The 18643-nt window shown below is 55.1% G+C and overlaps 1 protein-coding gene across 3 annotated transcripts in view; it reads right to left on the reverse strand.

The window, feature by feature from the left end:
- FBLN2 (fibulin 2) overlaps positions 1–18643 on the reverse strand; it is an 83818-nt gene that overhangs the window by 39951 nt on the left and 25224 nt on the right. For all 3 annotated transcript variants that reach the window (XM_032331224.1, XM_032331848.1, XM_032332052.1), the window contains one exon: positions 15748–17103. In XM_032331224.1, the coding sequence (XP_032187115.1) occupies positions 15748–17044 (1297 nt within the window). In that variant the 5' untranslated portion in view covers positions 17045–17103. The remainder of the gene's footprint in view (positions 1–15747; positions 17104–18643) is intronic.

Genomic DNA, 18643 nt, shown 5'->3' on the forward strand with positions numbered 1-18643 from the left:
CCAAAAGACTCCATTAAGAACGTTCACAGCAACTGTCCTCATCACAGCCAAAAACTGAAAATAGCCCAAGTGTCCTCTCATGCTAGAATAGATTAATACACCATGATTTATTCTGACAATGGAATAATACAGAGCAGTCTTTTTAAATGAACCACTGCAACAACTGTAGGCAACAGCATGGGTGTCAAACATATTATCTTGAGCTAAAGAAGTTAAATGCAAAATACCACATGGCTCCCATTTTACAACAAACAAACAAAAAACAAAACAAAACAAAAAAGCCCTCAAGCGTAGGCAAGAAGGTGGAAAAAGTCAGCATCATGGTTTCCATGAGGGAGGGAGAGCAGAAATGGCTAAGAAGGGGCACCAGGAAAACTCTGGAATGCTTGAAGAGTTTTAGATCTTGATCTCAGTGGAGCTGCCTAGGCGTCTTCATATGTGAAAATCCACTGAGCTGTTCTATTAAGATCCATGTGATTCACATCAATTACACTCCATAAAGAGTATAATAAATAAAAATACAAAAATAAGAAGTTGTCAGGGGAGTACTGTTAGACTAATCAAGATTTAAATGGCATCTACAGCATACGTCAGCACAAAGTTTTAGAGAGAAGAAAACTCAGGCGATGTAACAACACAGATAAGCTAGATAACGTCTAACCGGCCTTGATTAGAGGGGACTTTACAAAACGAGCTCTGCAATGCACTCTGGGGGCAGGTGGGGAAATAAATAGGACTATGGTCTGAGAATCAGATGGCATTAGGGATTACTAACTGTATTAAGTGCAGAGTCCCAGTATGTACTAATATGAGAGAAGGCCTTTATTTTTTAGAGTTGTACCATATATATAGTGTCAAGATTGAAAGGTCTCCATCACACACACACGCGTGTGCACGCACACTCACACCGCATCTCGAATGAGAAAGAAGAGCAAGACCTGAACAGTCATGGGCCCTGAGCCCCTGCCCCTTACAGCAGCCCCACCGAGGGTCCATCCCGGCTGCCCGGAGTGTGCTGGGTTCCGGTGGAATCCTGGGGTGTGGGGGTGTTGTGGTTGGTGGAGCCACAGGTATGGGGACTCTCTGGTGGGCTTAGTCGACACAGAGGGGCTACGAGGCCCCATGCACGTGGCTGCAGCATCATCTTTGGGAAGCTCTGGGGGGGTGGTAGGTGAGCAGCAGGATAACCCGTGCAAAGGAGGGCCCTACCGTCCCCAGTTTCCCAGGGAGCCAGGGTCGGATGGGGGGGTGTACCTGTGCTCTGCATTTTAACTAGACTTTTCCGCTTAGAATTTTCCAGCTGATGACAAGTTGACTCCATGGAAAAAAGGAGAAAAGTAGAACAGGCTGCCCTGATCAAGAACAGCACAAAAACTCTTGACAAGCTCAGTTCTGTTCAGAGAGAGTGTGTGGAACTGGCCTCACTTTTAGAGGAAACCACCCTAGGGAGAGTCACCAGACACACAGAAACCGGACGCAAACTCTGAAAAACTGAACGGGACCATCCCCCTTCCCAGAAAAAGGACAGGACCAAGATCCAAACGCTGGAACCCAAGAGTGGACAGCTCACATTCTAAGAATGAACCAGTCCCTGGAAGATCACTCCAGAGTTAGATCATGGCCTACAGCTTTCTAAAACAGGGCCCGTGACCAAGAGCGGATGCCCATGAGGGCCCCTCACCCACAGGTGACCTTCATCTAAAAGGAGGGTTGTCCCTCCCTCCACTCAGGCTCACCCCAGGCTACTGGCCACGTCCACCGCCAGCTGAAGCTCACGATGGCACCCAGTCCCTGAGCAAGACTCCTCCCTCCCTGTGCTCTGGGAGGGGGCCTCTCCCAGCCCCCAAGCCCAGTGCGGTCTTCCAGTATCGCTCAAATCTCAATCCAAAGGCACCGACTATCAGAACTTCATCAAGACACTTTGGGACATGCTCTGTTCTGCCTCAAAAGAACTGTGAATTGTAACTCCCTCATTATGAGTTGAAGAAACTTGCTGCCACCTACAAGACTGTACTTTTTGCTCAAAAAGAGGTTTGATGGAATTCTGGTTCTCAGGAAAACATTTTGTTTTATAGATGATTCTTATCAGTGACTTCATTCTACTTCCCTGGTCTTTCTGGATAGTTCAATTTAATTACCAGTAATTATCGTATATATGTACAGTTTAGTAAGAGAAGATGTTTAACTATAAGGCAGTTTTAGTTTCCCCAGGCCAGAGAAATGTAAACATTTATTTTTCACCTTAATAAAGAGGGATTGGTTAAAGAATTACAGAAATTAGGGGCGCCTGGGTGGCTCAGTGGGTTAAACCACGCCTTCGGCTCAGGTCATGATCTCAGGGTCATGGGATCGAGTCCCGCATCGGGTTCTCTGCCCAGCAGGGAGCCTGCTTCCCTCTCTCTCTCTCTGCCTGCCTCTCCATCTACTTGTGATCTCTCTCTGTCAAATAAATAAATAAAATCTTAAAAAAAAAAAAGAATTATAGAAATTAAAACATCACATAAAAATTGGATTTTTTTTTTCCTCCTCCTCTTTGAGGCAAACAGGAACAGGGCACCAGCAAGGTTTTCTGCAAAGCCCCAGGTGGTGACGCTGACACAGAGGTCCAGCCTAGGGAAGAGACAGGGAGTACCCAGGGATGGGTCACCAGACAAGGGGGAGGGGCCAGGAATCTGAGACCTCAGGCTCTCAGTTTTCCCAAGGGGGATACCACAGGACCAGGCTGGGGCCCTTCCAGAGCCAAATTCCAGTGACTTCACCCAGCGACTTTGCATTTCTCTTAAGTGACGTGGGACTGCAGCCCCATCAGATCCCAACCCCACACAGACCTTTACCACATTTATCCCCAACCCCCAAGTAGCTTGGTCCTTGGTCCCCTGCAGCCTGCACCATAACTCAATATTCAGTGGGCAATGAGCACATCCCGGGGGCCCAAGAGAGGTGGGCTGACACCGCCACTCTGTACCAGCCAGAAAACCCCACCAGAACCCTGCTGTCCTTCCAATGGGAGAGCAACCTCAGGCAAGTCCCTTGGCCCATCTGGTCCCACATCCAGGCTTTAGGGGTCATGTGGTGACAGACAGGGAATCATGAGGCCTTCCTTGGGCACCTCCCCACCCACCCACCTGCTGCCCACCTGCTGAGCAGGGCAAACTCAATGGGCGAAGAAACAGAAACCCAGCAGACCTCTAATCAGGTTTCCACCTCTGGCCCAGACCTCTCTCTGGCATGCCAGATGCTCATGGTCACTGTCAAGGCTGTGTCTCTACCTGAGTATCAGCCACCGGCTCCAAACCCTCCAGAAAAAGACCATGAGTAGCCCTGGCCCACAGACTTGGGGTCACCCCCTCAGGAAGCACAGCCCCAAACCAAACCTGGGAGGTGAGGCATCCTGGAGAGATCCTAATCCCTCCCCAGCCACAGTCTACATGGCCATCATCCACAAAACCTGCTCCTGTCCCCATCTGTCCCACACCTGCGTCCCACTGCTCTCTGCTGGCAGAAGCTGAGCAGAAGGGGCAGCAGCACAGATCCCCAGGCAGGCGTGGCCACCTCGACCAAAGTCCACAGCCCCTGAACCCCAGCTCTTGCCAGGCTCCTCTCCAGGCCCAGGAGCAACACCTTCCATGGCTGCCAGCACAAGCGCCACACCAGTCTCTGCAGGTCCCCAGCCCCGCCCACACCTGTGCTTGTGGCCTCTTCACGACACACTCTTCAGTCACCCTTTGCAAGGACCATCTGTTCCCGATGCTTTGACTCCACTGGGCAGGGAGGTCTGGGAAAAAAGCACACTGGGCTGGAGGTCAGGGCTGGGGGCCCATGTTCTGAGCTCACGGGGGTTTTGGCCAGCCCCTCACCCACCTCTGGGCCTCCGGGTCCCAGCTGGGTAATTAGGGGTGGGAAGGAGTAGGGAGACTGAACTGTGGCAGCGAACTGGCACTCCCTGCCTCCTTTACTGGTACTTCAGTGTATCTGAATGAGCTGCCAACATTTACAAATTGGGAGATTTCATAGAAAATTCCAGATCCCTGGCTTCTTTTAGAAAACCCGAAGTTATAGGCCACACTGGGCCTCCCTGCCCCAGGGCACCAATCAGAGCTGGGGAGCAGCTGCCCCCACATTCCAGGCGCCTTCCTGGTCCCACGGTCTGCACAGCCCCTGTGTGGCCCCGTCAGCCGGCGGCTCCTATCCTCCAGCTACCCCACTGCCAGCGTCTGACTTTGCTCCCCCATCCTGTGTGTTCCACAAGTCTGCTTGTGACAGCAGGTACACACACTCCACGCTGGGGGATGGGGAGTGTTCTGCTTCCTGGTTCCGAGCACGGGGCCCATTAGCATGTTGGGGCTGAGTGGGGCAGATGGCGGGGGGGGGGGGTTGCCAGTGAAACAAGACATCTTCTGTCACTCTCCACCCCCTTCCTACCCCCCTCTCAGGAGCCAGGGGCTCTCTGCGCCCAGGTGGGCAGTTCCCTGCAACCAGATTCCACTCTTCAGCCTCCTCCACCCTCCCCACATGTATCCCAGGGAACCCGAGATTCCAAAAACTCTGTGCCTGGGGCTGAGGGCACAGGCAGAGCTTGGGCCTGCAGACCCCACCCTGGGTCCTTGGTGCCCCATGTGGATCTGTGACACGGGCAGTGCTGGAGTCCCTGACTGCTGGCCACAGGAGCTACACGCTCATGCCAGGCAACTGGGCAGACCCAGCGGGGTGGTCAGAGCAAAAGGCTGAGAGTCAGTGGTCGGCAAATGTCTGCTGGCTTCATCAGCGCCCTCAGTGACCCTGGACAAGTCGCTTCACTTCCCTCTGCCTCAGTTACCTCCCTTGTAGTGACGGGGAGGGGGTGTCATGAGGCTCAACACACCAACACAGGTCAAGTGACCAGCACAGCAACTGCCTTATCATGACCGCTTCCTGACGCAGGCCAGTCCCGTGAGGGTGAAAGACGAGACCATGTGCAGACCCAGGGAGGGCGCCTCCTCCCCGTCTCTGGGATATCGGCCACCCGGTCAGGCTGTGCCCCTGAAGACAAGACCTTAGGATCAGGGCGTCTGCTGACTCAGCTGGCAGGTGTTGGGAGAGAAGTGTGGAGTGGGGAGGGAAGGGCCAGGGAGGACCCCTGTCCTGCCCATCTGGAGGCAGCTAAGAGTGACAGCCGGGGGTGGGGCACAGGATGTGAATTCCCCCACCCAACCCAACTAGGCCTGGCCCCTCGGCTTTTTCACGAGCAGAGACAGCTCCTGGCCACAGAAAAGACACAATCTGTTCACTGAAGCACAAAGGCAAGTCTGCAGGCCCAGCCCCCAGGGTGCAGTGGCCCTCTGACATCAGGAAGACAGGAACTCAGTCCCAAGTGGCTGACCTTCCTAGTGCTGCTCCTCTCCGTAATCCTGCGGTGGTAAGGTCACTCTCCCATCTTACAGATGTGGACACTGAGGCTCAGTGAGTCAACCGCCTGAGGTCACGCAGCCAACATAGAGGGGCAGGATTCACACCAAGGATTTTCCCTCTGAGGACTGAGCTGGCTTATTATCCTCAGTGCCACTGGCCCTGAGCCCATTTTCCCAGTATGTAGACCCAAGGAGGGCCCTGTAGAAGAACCTCAGCCCACATAATGCTAACCTTGGTCTACAGAGGCTTCCTCTGTAAGGCCCCAGATGCTGCGGGACAAAGGACACAGAGGACACAAACTCCTGGCCGGGCTTGGGGGAGGCACTGGCAGGCAGACAAGCTGACACTGCTCTCAGGAGAGCCCTGAGCACAGACCTCTCAGCTCCAGTTCGCTGAGGCACCAAGGATTCTGGAAGGCTCAGGAGGCCAAAGGGCTTGGTTAGGCCTCAGGCCAGTCTCATCTGCTGTCTCGGGCTCAGTGTATAAACAGGAGGCAGCCCAGAGCGCAAAGGCCATTGCCTTCCTGACAGAGACCCGAGGCCTGGAATCAGCACCCAGGGCACCAGCTGTGAGCAAAACTTGCTGGGAGACAGACCCCAGCACCCGGTGCCCAACACCAGCCTTCTTCAAACTGAGAACAGAGCTATAGAAAAGAGCCCTCAGAAAGCCCATTTTACAGACAAGAAAACGGAGGCTCAAGCAACAGCGTGATTTGCCTAAGGTTACATAGCTATCGAGGGGCAGAGCCAGTGCAAACCTTGGGAGTTCTGTACCAGGCCTACCAAAGGAGGCAAGAAGGAAATCCAGACATGCCCTAAGCATCAGCGGACCCGGGTTCAGACCACTTATTTGCTGCTGGGCCACGGACCAGGCCAGCATTTCAGCCACCCCCCAACCCCAGTGGGAAGGGACTCACTGTAAAGTCGTGTGGGGCCTAAGTGAAATGAGGTCCATGGAGCACCCAGCCCAGGACCAGAAGCAGACTCAGTCCCAATTCTCCTCCCGTCCTGTACGCACACCCTTCAACATGAGTTCCCAGCAAATCCCAGCAAGAGGAGCCTCTGAACCTGGGCTGGTCTCCCAAATGTCCGGCTACAAAATGGGGCATTAGAAACAGTGCTAGTTGTTCTGGACCCAGGCCTAAGAACCCTGTGTGCTTCTTTTCGTTCACCTAGAGCCCCGTTTCTGGGGCGAGAACAAGCCAGGGCAAACCAGCTTGAAGAGGTCAGAGAGCAGAGAGCAGAGATAAGCCATCCTGGAAGAGGCCGCCCCACACACACCAGCCCCGGCAGAGCTGCCAGCCGACCACAGACACTCACAAGCAAGAGCCCAGCTGCCATCCCCCAATCCCAGCTCGGGACAGTAGAGCCTGTCTGCCCCGTGCACTTGGCAGTGATGAGAGTTTACTGTGGGATGGCTTGCTGCTCATGTTACCATGGCAATAGATCATTCATGCCATGACCAAGTTGGGTCCCAAGCACAAGGACTGGCACAGGTTTGGCAAGAGAGCCGGAAAGACCAGGTGGCAGCTCCATGCTGTGTTGGTGGGAGCATGGCCAGACTTGCTGGGGAACCCTTGGCCAAAATCGGGGATGGGGAGAATTAAACACATGTGTTAACAAAAACCACCCTGAGACACCATCTTCCCCCTCCAAGGCTCGCCATGCTGAGAACATTTTATAGCACCCTGCTTCAATTTCTCCTTAGCGCCCAGCACCATCTCACGTAGATTTTACACATTCGTGGGACTGACTGCGTGCTTCCCAAGCCTGCCAGAGTGGACCCTCCACAAGGGATGGGAATTCCATGGGTTTTGGATACGGTGCTCTGTCCCCAGCACTTGGAATAATGCAATAAATACTTGTTCAATAATGAGGAAATGCATTCTCATGTATTACGGGTATGGGCCAAAATCTGGCACAGCTTTCAAAGGACAAGCTGATGTCTGCAGAGAGGATAAACATGCTGAGCACTGAGCACACTGGAGCCAGCGATCGTCCAAAGCTTGGTTCTAGCAGGTGCACAGAAACATGCTTCCTGATGGTCCTAGACTGGAAACAACACCAGCACCCCTTCACAGGAGAATAAACAACAAAACTGGAGTCCATCCATATGACGGAGCACCTCTTGGCAATCAAAAGGACCAGCCCCAGTGTGGGTAACATGGCCAACCTCAGAAGCCAGATGTGAAAGAGAACAGACTCCTCTGGTTCCCTTCAGAAAACTCCAGGAACAGAAAACTAACATCTGCTGTTAGAAGTCAGGGCAGTGGTTCCCCAGGACAGGCACTGAGGGGGTGACCTGGCTTGTGATCCGAGTGGCTGCCCCATGGGTGTGTTCCATTTGTGAAAATGTGTTACTGAGTCGTATGCTTCTGGTAAGTTCTATTGATTTTACTTCAATGAGTTCACAAAAAATACACAAAGAAATGCATATGCATACTGACCCAGCACTCTGTACCAGGGCACAGCATAAAGATATTCACTTAGAACACTGCTTTTTAACAGCAAAAGGCTAGTAACAACTAGAACATCTGTCAGTAGGGACCAAAAAGAAAAGCCGGAACACGGGGACAGTGACATGCTGGCTGGTAAGGGAACTCTCCGCATAAAGATAAGGAGGAGTCCCAAGATATGTTGTCAGAGAAAAAAAGCACAGGGCAGAATAGTGTGCATAAAATGCTAGTATTTATGGACTGACTGGTGGTTCTCAAGTGTGGTCCCAGGCCCTGGAGGATCCCTGAGGTCTTTCCAGGCATCCAGGAGATCAGCACTATTTTCAGAACAACACAACAACATCAGTTGCCTTCTTCATGCTTTTTCTCCCATGAGCATATGGCAGCATCTTCCAGAAACAACATGACATTGTGGCGATGTCATCACTTTAATGGCTAATGGAATGTGTGCTTGTGTGTTTTGTGTTTTCTAGAATTTTTTAAAGGAAGCTCATGACAGATGATCAACATCACAAGTCAGAAAAATGCAAATCAGAACTGAAGTCGGATACCAACCACTTCGCAGACACTAGGATGGCTATACTCAAAAAGGCTCAGCAGCAAGGGGTGCCTGAGTGGTTCAGTCTGCTAAGCGTCCGACTTGATTTTGGCTCAGGTCGGGATCTCAGGGTCATGAGATGGAGCCAGGCATGGGGCTCTGCCCTGGAGCTCTAAGCATGGAGTCTGCTTACGATTCTCTTCACTCTCGCCCTCTGCGCCTCCCCTCCCCTGGGGGGGAAAAAAAACATAAAGGCAGACAGTAACAAGTGTTGGCAAGGATGTGGAAAAGTCGGAACCCTCATGCACTGTCGACAGGAGTGCCAAATGGTGCTGGGGAAACCGGCTGGCAGCTCATCTGGTGATTAAACATACAGTCACCAGGTGACCCAGCAGCTCTACTCCCGGGAATATTACCAAGAGCAACAGAAACCTCTGTCCGCACGAAAGCACGTACACAAGTGTCAGTGTCAGCAGTCCTCATGAGGGCCAGAAGGTGCGAACACTTCAATCGTCAGTGGATGAATGGGTGAAAAACAAAGTGCGACCACCACACGGAAAGCTACTCAGTCAGAGAAAGGCACAAAGTAGTGACGCCTGCCACAATGCGGACGAACCTTGGAAGCATTATGCTAAGTGACAGAAGACAGTCCCTGAAGACGACCTCTTACATGACTTCGTGTCCGGGAATGTCCAGAATATGTGACTCCACAGAGACAGTGAGGAGCTTGGTGGTGGCTGGGGGCTGGAGAAGGAGGAAAGGGGAAGTGGCTGCTACCAGGTGTGGGGTTTCTTTGGGGAGTGATGACAACGTTCTAAACTTGGGCACAAGTGATGTCGGTACAACTCTGATAAAAGCTACTGAATTATACACTTTAAGGGGGGCTTTATGGTAGGTGACTGTATCTCAGTACACCTGTTCTGAAAGGGAAAGAGAGGGAGGGAGGGAGGACGGACGGACGGAAGGGAAGGGAAGGAGGGAAGCAGCGAGGGAGGGAGGGAAAAGAAAAGAGAAGAAGAAAAATAAAAAGATAACATAGTTTTAGAGAAACTACCACAGGCCTAGCCTTGACCCCTGCCCCATTTCTTCCAAGTGCTCTATGGTCTGGGGCAGGTAAACACAGGGAGGGCCCAGCTAGGGCCACTCAGACCCACTCATGGCTCCAGGTCCCCTGTGAGAGCCATGAGCCCACCCCTCCACTGGGAGCCTGCATCCCCCTGCCTGGCTCTCCGATGACCTCCAGAAAAGCCAGTTTCTCTTCCATAAAATAGAATGACCACACAGACCACAGGGTAAAAACTCTATGCACCGACAGGTACCCCCAGTATAGGACCCAACCCAGCTGCCAACCAGGGCCAGACCGCTGATGAAACCGAGGACAGCCAACCCCACAGAACACGGAGCACCTACGCAGTCCAAAGGGCAGGGAGCCTCCGCTCAACAACCTCGATGGCCAGCAGCACATGGGCCAGCTGTGCCCACAACTGCCAATTTTCCAGGAAAGACAGAGAGCTGAAATTTACATGAAATCTTCTAATTTCAAAATAGTCACAGCAAAATTCTACGGCTTACAACGCTGCTCTGCAGAAAGAAGCTCGCAGGTGGAGGAGGAGAGCCACGTGTGCCGTAACAGGACAGCAGGCCCAAGTGCAAGCGACACTGGCCCATGTCCTCGCTCCACGCAGGCCTCGCTCCTGACACGCTCCTTCGCACTACAGCCTTGGGCACTCACAACCATGCCATCTGGCCAAGAAGGAAATGAAGGCTCAGAGGGGTGACGTCCTGGGCCCCAGATCATACAACGAGCAAGTGGGGGGCTTCAGACCAGGGTCTTACTGTGGATGTGGGGAGCCAGGGCCCCCGGTTTGCCTGTCTTATTGCTCTCCACAGGACCCACCCAGCCCGAAACAGTCACAGACCCCATTTCCAGCCCCTGTGGTTAGGGTTGAGCCCAGGAAGGGCTGGCCAGGCCCTCCTGTGAGCTCTCCTGCCACAGCCTCCACAGGCTGCCTCCATCCCCTGCCTGCTCCAGGAGCCTGGGGCTCTAGTAGGAGGTGATTCTGTTGCATGGGTTGGGGGCTCAGGTGTCCAGAATCCCAGCCTGGTTCCCTTAGGCCCCACACAAGTTAAAATCTCCCACAGGCCAAGACTGGAAAAGAGAGGGCAGGATGAGCAAGGATCCTCTGGGGAATGAGGACAGGAGAATCTGGGCAAGTCCCTCTCTCCTGTGTCCCAGCAGCCACAGCCTGGTGATTCTGGGAAGGGGGGTGGAGGCACTGGGAGTGGTGCTGGAAACCCACAGATGTTGGAGAGGCCCACTGCTAGTCCTTTGTTCTCCTGCAGCACTCCCTCTGGGAGTCACCAGATAAGATCATACTGGCCTCCTGCCTTACAACTTCAATGGCTCCCCACTGCTTTTGGGACAAAGACCCAAATCTTCATCTTGAGGATCAACACCACTGTGGCCCCTATACCCTCCCCAGCCTCATACCAACCGCACAGCCTCCTTTCAATCTAATTCGCTCCCTCCAGCTACAGGGCCCTTGCATGTGCTGTGTCCTCTGCCCGGAGCACTGTTCCCTCTCTGCTTGCCACCTGCCGTGGAGTCAACAAGACCTCATGCTCAAACATCACCTCCCCCAGTAAGCCTTCCCTGATCCCCAGAAGTCAGATCCCTGAGAGATAGGTTTAGATAGCATACCCACCTCCTTTCTCAGCCCTGGTCACAGCTCAGAACATCACACCCACGTGACTCCGGGCTATGTCCCCCACTAACCCGTGAGCTCCCCGAGGGCAGGGACTGGGCTAGGCTTTGTTCCACACTGCACATTCAGCCACTGTCATAGCCCACACACACCAGGCACTCAGAAATGACAGGGATGAAGACACGAAGAAATACGAGGGAAACCTGGATCCACCACTCCCCGCACGTGTGTTCTCAGACAAAGGATCTGATTCCTCTGCTGTAAACCAAGGAGGTGGTGGTGAGGATTAAAGGGGTTAATTATCACAGCACGCTTATAATGGTGCCCGCGCAAGACGCAAGCACGACAATGTCTGCACTTGGTAGAGTTACTTGAGTTTTAAAGTTTCTCTGTTAGCCAGAATGTCAGAGGATCCAAGGACCCCTGCCCTGCAGAACCTGGTTACATGGGTCCCAAGGAAGGGGGCCCCTTACCTGCCACATGGTCTGGGGGGCCCACAGAGGTCAGCTGGAGCCTTTCCCAGGAAGGAGAAAATCCGCCTTCCAGAGGGCCAACCCTGCCCCAGGGCTCCCTCCCTTGGGGCCCAGCAGTCCCCTGGTTCCCTCGGTCATGCCAGTCCAGTGGCAAAAGGGGTGGGCATGCTCACAAAGCCCCCCGAGTGACAACAGACTTCAGACCCCTTCTCCCCAGCCCAGGGAGCCGGGCATATGGCTTCCATTAGGCCACATCTGGACATGCTCAGAGGCAGCCAGGATCCCTGGCACAGCTCCGGCTCAGAGACAAGACCCCCACCCCAGCCGGTCCTGGGCAATGGCTGGAAACCTCCTTCTTCAGGCCCCAGGGCTGCCATGGCAACATAGCTGGGGGTCATTTCCGGCTCCACGGTCCTCCTCTCCGCCGGCCCCACTGGCAAGCAGGGCAGAGCTACCTCCCCAGCTCCTCTGCACTGAGGGCCCCTCTATCACTTGAGATGCCCCTGCCCTCCCCCCCAGAAGGTCCCCACTTCCCAAAGGATGCTCCATCAGGCCCCTGGCCCCCACCCATCAGGCTTCCCACCACCCACACTTCCTGGGCAGCGTGTACTACTTTATGGCCACGAAGAAATCTGTGTGTGTGTGCCTATCCACTGAACACCCTCCTGCCCCCAGGAGACCTCAGGAAGGGAGAGGCTGTGCTGGCCTCATTCACAGGCACAGCCCCCAGTGCAGAGAGGGTAGGCCACAGACATCTGTTGAGGAAATAAATAGGTAGAATGAAGAGTGGAGGGTGACAACCAGTAGCTAACATTTTTAATTACTCAGCAAGGGCTAAGCTTCCTGCCGAGCACTGGACATGAATCAGCTCCTCTCTTCAAGACATCCCCACGAAGCAGGAGCCTCCCCGTTGCTGATGGATGGAGGAAAGGAGGCACAGAACGGTAAGCCACTAGCCTGAGTTGTGCAGGGAGTGGAGCAGAGCTCATGAGCTGGCAGGGGATGGCTGGTCCCAGGGTGAGGAGGGGAGGAAAGATGGACGGGGGTGGTCAGTGGCAGGCCAGCCCTTGTTTATCTGGCTAGGACATGTTCCCCCTGCTCCCAACTTCCCACACCTTCCTTTCCTCGCACACCAAAAAATGCAGCTGCCTGTCCGTGCCCTGCTAATTATCTCCGGGATTTGCGTGGGCTGGGCCCTCTGCCAGGACAGCCCTTGGATGGGAGAGGGGACACCCCATCAGAGGCCCCTGCCCCAAGGCAGCCCTCATCAAAGGCCACACCCCAAGATCCATTTGAGAAAGCACAGGGCAGAGGAGGGAAAAAAACAAAAACAAAACAGAAAAACCTAGGGCTCCTGAGAACAAAGTAAGTCTCCAAGATTCCAAAGGCCTGGAACCACAGAGAGGCCTCTGGAGCGAGAGGCGGGGGTGGGGGGTGGGGGTTGTGTCTATTTTGGAACCCCTCAGAGGCAGCAACCCAAACACACTACGTGCGCCATACTCCAAAGCCAGGCCTGCAAGCTCTCCCCGGGCACACATGTACTTCATTAACCCCCCCACACCCCATGCAGCCTCCCCACATCCTGTAGGCTCAGTGCTGGGTAAGGAGGATTCCACTGAAGCCCACTGCCCTGGATCCAGCCCACCAACTCCCATTGTGTGACCTGGGGACACAAGCCACACCTCTCTGACCTTGATGTGCTCGGTTTTCAAGAAGAACCCCCACCTCCACAGCTTGTAGGAAGGATCAGAAATGGGGTCTGGCACCTAGGAGGTGCTCACTCGGCAAAGGTGAGTTCTGCGCCCCACTCTCCATGATGGGGCTGGAAGGAGAACCACCTGGGCTGGGTCGGGGGAGCTGATCCTCCCACCAGGTCGGGAGGAGCCTGCAGTCTCACCCCTCCCTACATGTGTATAGGCTTTGCACACAGTCTATGTCCAATGAGGGCTGGAGTACTTGACTGATGGGAAAAACGGGGCCCAGGACAGTTAAGAGACCAAGGCCACAGAGCTGTGGGCAGCAGCAAGGTAGGTATATGGGAATGCTGCAGAAATCCCGGACCCCCCTCATATCCCCTCCTCCCCACCCACCACCCAGACATCCCTCCCTCACAGCCCCCAGTCTGTAGACATGGGCCATGGGGGTCCAATTCTGCCTCCCCAGGGCCCACTAGGGCCCAGTCACAGTTAGTGCCTAATGAAGGTTTATAGTGAAGGTTTAGGTATTAGCTTGAACAAGACACAGACTCTCAGCTATGGGGAGGGATGTCTAGACGACCAGACAACTGCTTAGGGTACCTCAGAGGTGAGGCAGGGAGCTGGAGAAGGTTAGTGGTGAGGGCATCAGACAAGGCATAAAGATTCAGGGAAGGCTTCCTAGAGGAGGTGCTGCCTGAGCTGGCTGGGAACAGTGTGAGCAAATAGGTGGGAGAAAAGGGATATGTCGGTGTAAGGTGTTCATAGGATGGCAAGGAAGCTAGGATGACCAAGGATAAGCCCCCATTGATTCACTCGTTTATTTACCTGTTATTTACCAAGCACCAACTGTGTTGCTAGGCCCTGCCAGAGGCCCTTAGGTATAGCAGAGAAGATGACAGATGTGGTCCCTCCATTCATGGCACTACCATTCTACTAGGGGTGACAACATTAAACAAGTCAACTACATGCTATCATAGGAGGTATTGCTAGGAGGAATTAAAGCAGGATAAGAGGAAGGTGGAGTGCTCTTTTAACTGGGTGCTCAGAGAAGGACTCTCTGGGGAGGTGACCTGGAAATGAGAGCTTATAGAGGGAAGGAATGAGCCACATGGACACCTCAGAGAGCATTTCAAGAGGAGGTGTAAAGTGCAAAGGCCCCGGAGCTTCAGGGTACCTGAAAGGGGCTAGGAAGCCAGTGCTAAGCAGGTCAATAGGGACTGAGTGTTTAGGCCCCACTTCCAACTTTGTATGTTAAAACCCAAATTGGCAGGAGGCAGTCAGTTAAGCATCTGCCTTTGGCTCAGGTCATGATCCCGGGGACCTGCGATGGAACTCCGCACCAGGCTCCCTGCTCAATGGAGACTCATCTTCTCCCTCTCCTTCTGCCCCTCCCAGCCCTGCTCATGCGCTCTCTCTCAAATAAATAAACAAAATTAAAAAAAAAAAAAAAAAAACCTGATAGGGATGGTATGTGGAGATGAACCTTTGGGGATATAATTAGGCCATGAGGGTGGATCCCTCATGATGGGATCAGTGCCCTTCCAAGCAGAGACACAAGAAAACTTGCTCCCTCTCTGTGTATCTCAGTGAGATGCGCCCTCATCTCTCATGCAAGGACACAATGAGCAGATGGCCACCTGCAAACCAGGAAGCGGGCTCTCACCAGATACCAGGTCTGCCGGCACCTTGATCTTGGCCTTCCCAGCCACCAGAACTTTAAGAAATAAATGCTTGTGGGGTAAGCCCCCCAGTCTTTGGCATTTTTCTAACAGAAGCCAGAAGAGACTAAGAAAAGGGTGATGGAGAGGTGATCCAGGAGGTCACGGGCTGACCAGGGCAGAGCCTGTGATCCTGGAGAGAGCTTTGGCTTCTATTCTGAGTAGGTAGGAGCCCCGGCAGGTGCAGCACAGAGCAGGGACAAGAACGACGTGTGTGTTAACAGGAACCCTGGCTGGCGTGCATAGCAGCCCTGGTCCTAGGCTCTCACAGGGAGCCCCCAGGAGAGACCATGTCCCTTCTGCTATCAGCTCAGAGACCAAGAACACAGCCATGACCCGAGGCTACTGTCAGGAGGGGGTGGATGGAGCTGGACCAGGTCTGTGAAACTTTTCACTTCCTTCCAGGGCACCCATGGACCCCAGTGGGCCCCACCTATACCCGAGCTGGAACCTTCCTTGAGGAACTCTAGCCCTGAGAAGGTATACCTAAGAGCCCTTCAACCATAGCCCCACCAGGTAGCCCAGCACCTACCACAACAGGGACCTCACCCTTACCCACCGTTCTGTCCCCAGGAGTGCAGCTGGGAAGAAAGCGCCATCTCAGTGCCCTCTGCCTTATAGTGTGGGGGTTGGGCTGACCATGGGTAGCCTGGCCCCACAGACCCAGCTTCCCTGGCCCCAGGCAACTTTGCAGAGCTGGGGGCCCTAACAGGGCCCTGCGGCTGTCTTTCCCTGGGCTAAGTGCCCCTGGAGGAACTAGAATGGGTTCTTACCTTCATGGTCACCTCTGGGGATAGAATGAACAGAGTTGGGGTCTGTGTCCTCCTCTGGCTGAGAATGGGGCAGAACCGGTGGCTGCTTGGGCACTTCCTGTGTGGGTGGGACCCAGGCTGCCTCTTGGGGAGATAGGGTCAGCATGGTGTGGATGCTGGGCTTCGTCGTGCCCCCAGGAGAGTTCGGTGTGCCCTGTGATGGGGGGACACTGGCCGTGCTTGACCCCAGAACAGGCACGGCTCCCTCCTGCCCAGCACTGTCAGGGGTGGCCTGGGCTTCTGGGATTAAGTTCTCTTCAGGCCCTGCCCTCGCCTCTGCCTTGTCCTCTTGGACAGGGAGACCAGGCCCAGTTGGGCCTGGAATGGGTGGTTCATCCAGCCCCCTGGGGCCACTTGCTGCCGGCTGCTCCCTGATGACCAATTCCTCGGTCTTCTCCGGCCCTTCGCCATGGCTGTCCTCTGTCACTCTCCTGGCTTGCATGGGGGCCGGGGGACCTAGGGCAGCAGCTGCCGTGGGCCTAGGGAGGGCGGCCGGCCAGGGGGTGGCCTGGAGGGCAGAGGATGGCTGACTGCCACCTCCCAGAGCGGCCGGGCCCCCGGCACCTGCCTGGAGCTCGGCCGCCAGGGCTGCTGCAGCTTCTGCCTCGACCACCTCCTGGTCGTAGCTGTAGGGGTCTTCATAGTGTCGCTCGGGGTCCCCCTCTTCTGTGTCGGAGAAGTTTCCCACAGCAGCCGCAGGCACAGCTCCAGCATCCCCACGGCAGCCAGGGAGCTGGTAGCAGATGAGCTCGCCTCCTGTGTCAGGACAGTGGCAGGCCCGGCAGGGCGGCAGGTGGACAGTGTGGCCGGCAGCATACTTGCGTCCAGCGTGGACGCAGCCCACCTGGCCGCACTGCGGGCAGCTGTCGGCCGCCACCACAGCTTCAATGCAGTTGGGGGGCAGCTCCGGACACAGCATGAACTGGCAGCTAATCTTGCCACCGCCCGGTGGGCAGGAGCACTCGGTGCTGCCGAAGTCCACGAAGTAGGACTGGCCGGCGGGCACGCGGCCGCGCACGAAGCCACCCTGCAGGCAGTCATAGTACTGGTAGCCCTCGCATGCACAGCCCTGCTGCACGCACACTGCGCAGCAGGCGCCCGGCTCCAGTGCCTCCTCGATGCAGTTCTCCAGCGGTGGGCACTCGACGCCCGTGCAGTCCTGCCTCGGGGCCGCCGCGCCAGCCCTTGGGCCCAGGGCCAGGGCCATGGCCAAGACCACAGCCAGCCAGGCCAACACGGGCTCCCGGGGCCACGCCATGCTCCCACAGCCGGCTCAAGGGCTGCCTTCAGTTGAACCGCCTCCTCTGCTGCGAGGCTCTGCGGGAACAGGAAAGAACAGCTGTCAGCGCCCCTGGGCCACCACACACGCGGCTGGACAGCCCCCCCAGTACAGTACACACACATAGCTGGACAGTGCCCCCAGTACAGCACACGCATGTGGCAGGATAGTGCCCCCCCCAACTGGACGGTACGTGCGCACGCTCCTGGATATGTCCACTCAGATGCACCGCCATCGCTCACGTGCCCCAGGTGTTGGCGCACAGTCATTAATGTGACCCCAACTTGGGGATGCTGACCCCTCCACCCCCCCGCCTTGTGACATAGGCCCTTTGAGTGGAAGCCTCCTGCCCACGGCCCCACAGCACCCCCAAACGCACCCTTGCACCCTCACTCAGTCACACTCATTCAGGGCATATGTCTGGTCTCTCACACCCTTGGTGACAGACACCGTGGTCCCTCATATACACAGCTACTCACGCTGTCTCACACATAGGCTCATCCACATGCCAGGACGCCACAGGAAGTCACACACACACACACACACACACACACACACATGATCGCCCAAACGATTTCTCTCCCCACAGAAGTCCCACTCAATCCCCAGCCATCCACTGAGAGGCTGGGCGGCCAGCCAGAGGATATGGTCAGGTAGATGATAGGCAGGAACAAACCCCATCTGAGGCCACGGCGCAGCCAGCCAAGCCCCCCACCGGAGCCCTCAGACCGCAAGGCTCAGGAACACCGCCCGACAGGAGACACCCCCCGTCCTTGGACTACAAGCTTAGCCTCAAAGGGGCTTCCTGCTAATGTCCTCAGCTCCCTCCATGAACATTACCACCATTCCCAGAACTTTTCTAGATACCTGCTCTCCTTAACACCCCACCCCCATGTTCTGTCCACTCTCCCTCAGGAATAGCTCTCCACTCTCTACCCCTTCTCTTTGTTTCTTTGGGCCCACCCCAGACCCAGCCTCACCTCCCATCTGCCCTGGGAGATGCCCTCCCTGCCCTCCACAACCCCACTCAGCTCTTCCTTTGCAAAGCCCATGGGACCTGAGAGCAGCTGACCCCAACACGCCATGGCCCCGAGCCCCGTGGAGGCTTCCCTGCTCCAGCAGGGAAAGGGCCCCAATCCCAGTGAGAACCGCCCTCACCCTGCCCTCCCTTCCCAGACACGGGCTACTTCTCCACCCACCGCAGTGAGGCTGAGCTATTGTTTGCAGTGGCTTTGCTAAAATTGTCTGGCTTTCTAAAAAGGGGGGTGGGGGTGGGGAGAAAAAACAATAAAGTGGCTTCTCTAGCATTTTAAGTACTTGTCATTTTAAACCTATAAATATTATAATTTCAAACATTTCAACATTCAAACAATGTAACAATAACTTCATAAAAGTTTCTGAGAAGAGGAGAGAGGGAGCAGGGAGCAGAGTCACCACTGTGTCAAGAGGAAAGCGGCTTCAGGCTCAAGCATCCACCCCGCCCCGACCCCCTCGCCCAAGCAATGCCCCAGACAGGGCTAGCAGACAGGACTGGAGTGGAGTGCAAGGGACCTGAGTCGAGGAGGGCAGTGACAGTGA

The sequence above is a fragment of the Mustela erminea genome, chromosome 1 (assembly GCF_009829155.1).
Source record: "Mustela erminea isolate mMusErm1 chromosome 1, mMusErm1.Pri, whole genome shotgun sequence".
Classification (NCBI taxonomy): domain Eukaryota; kingdom Metazoa; phylum Chordata; class Mammalia; order Carnivora; family Mustelidae; genus Mustela; species Mustela erminea.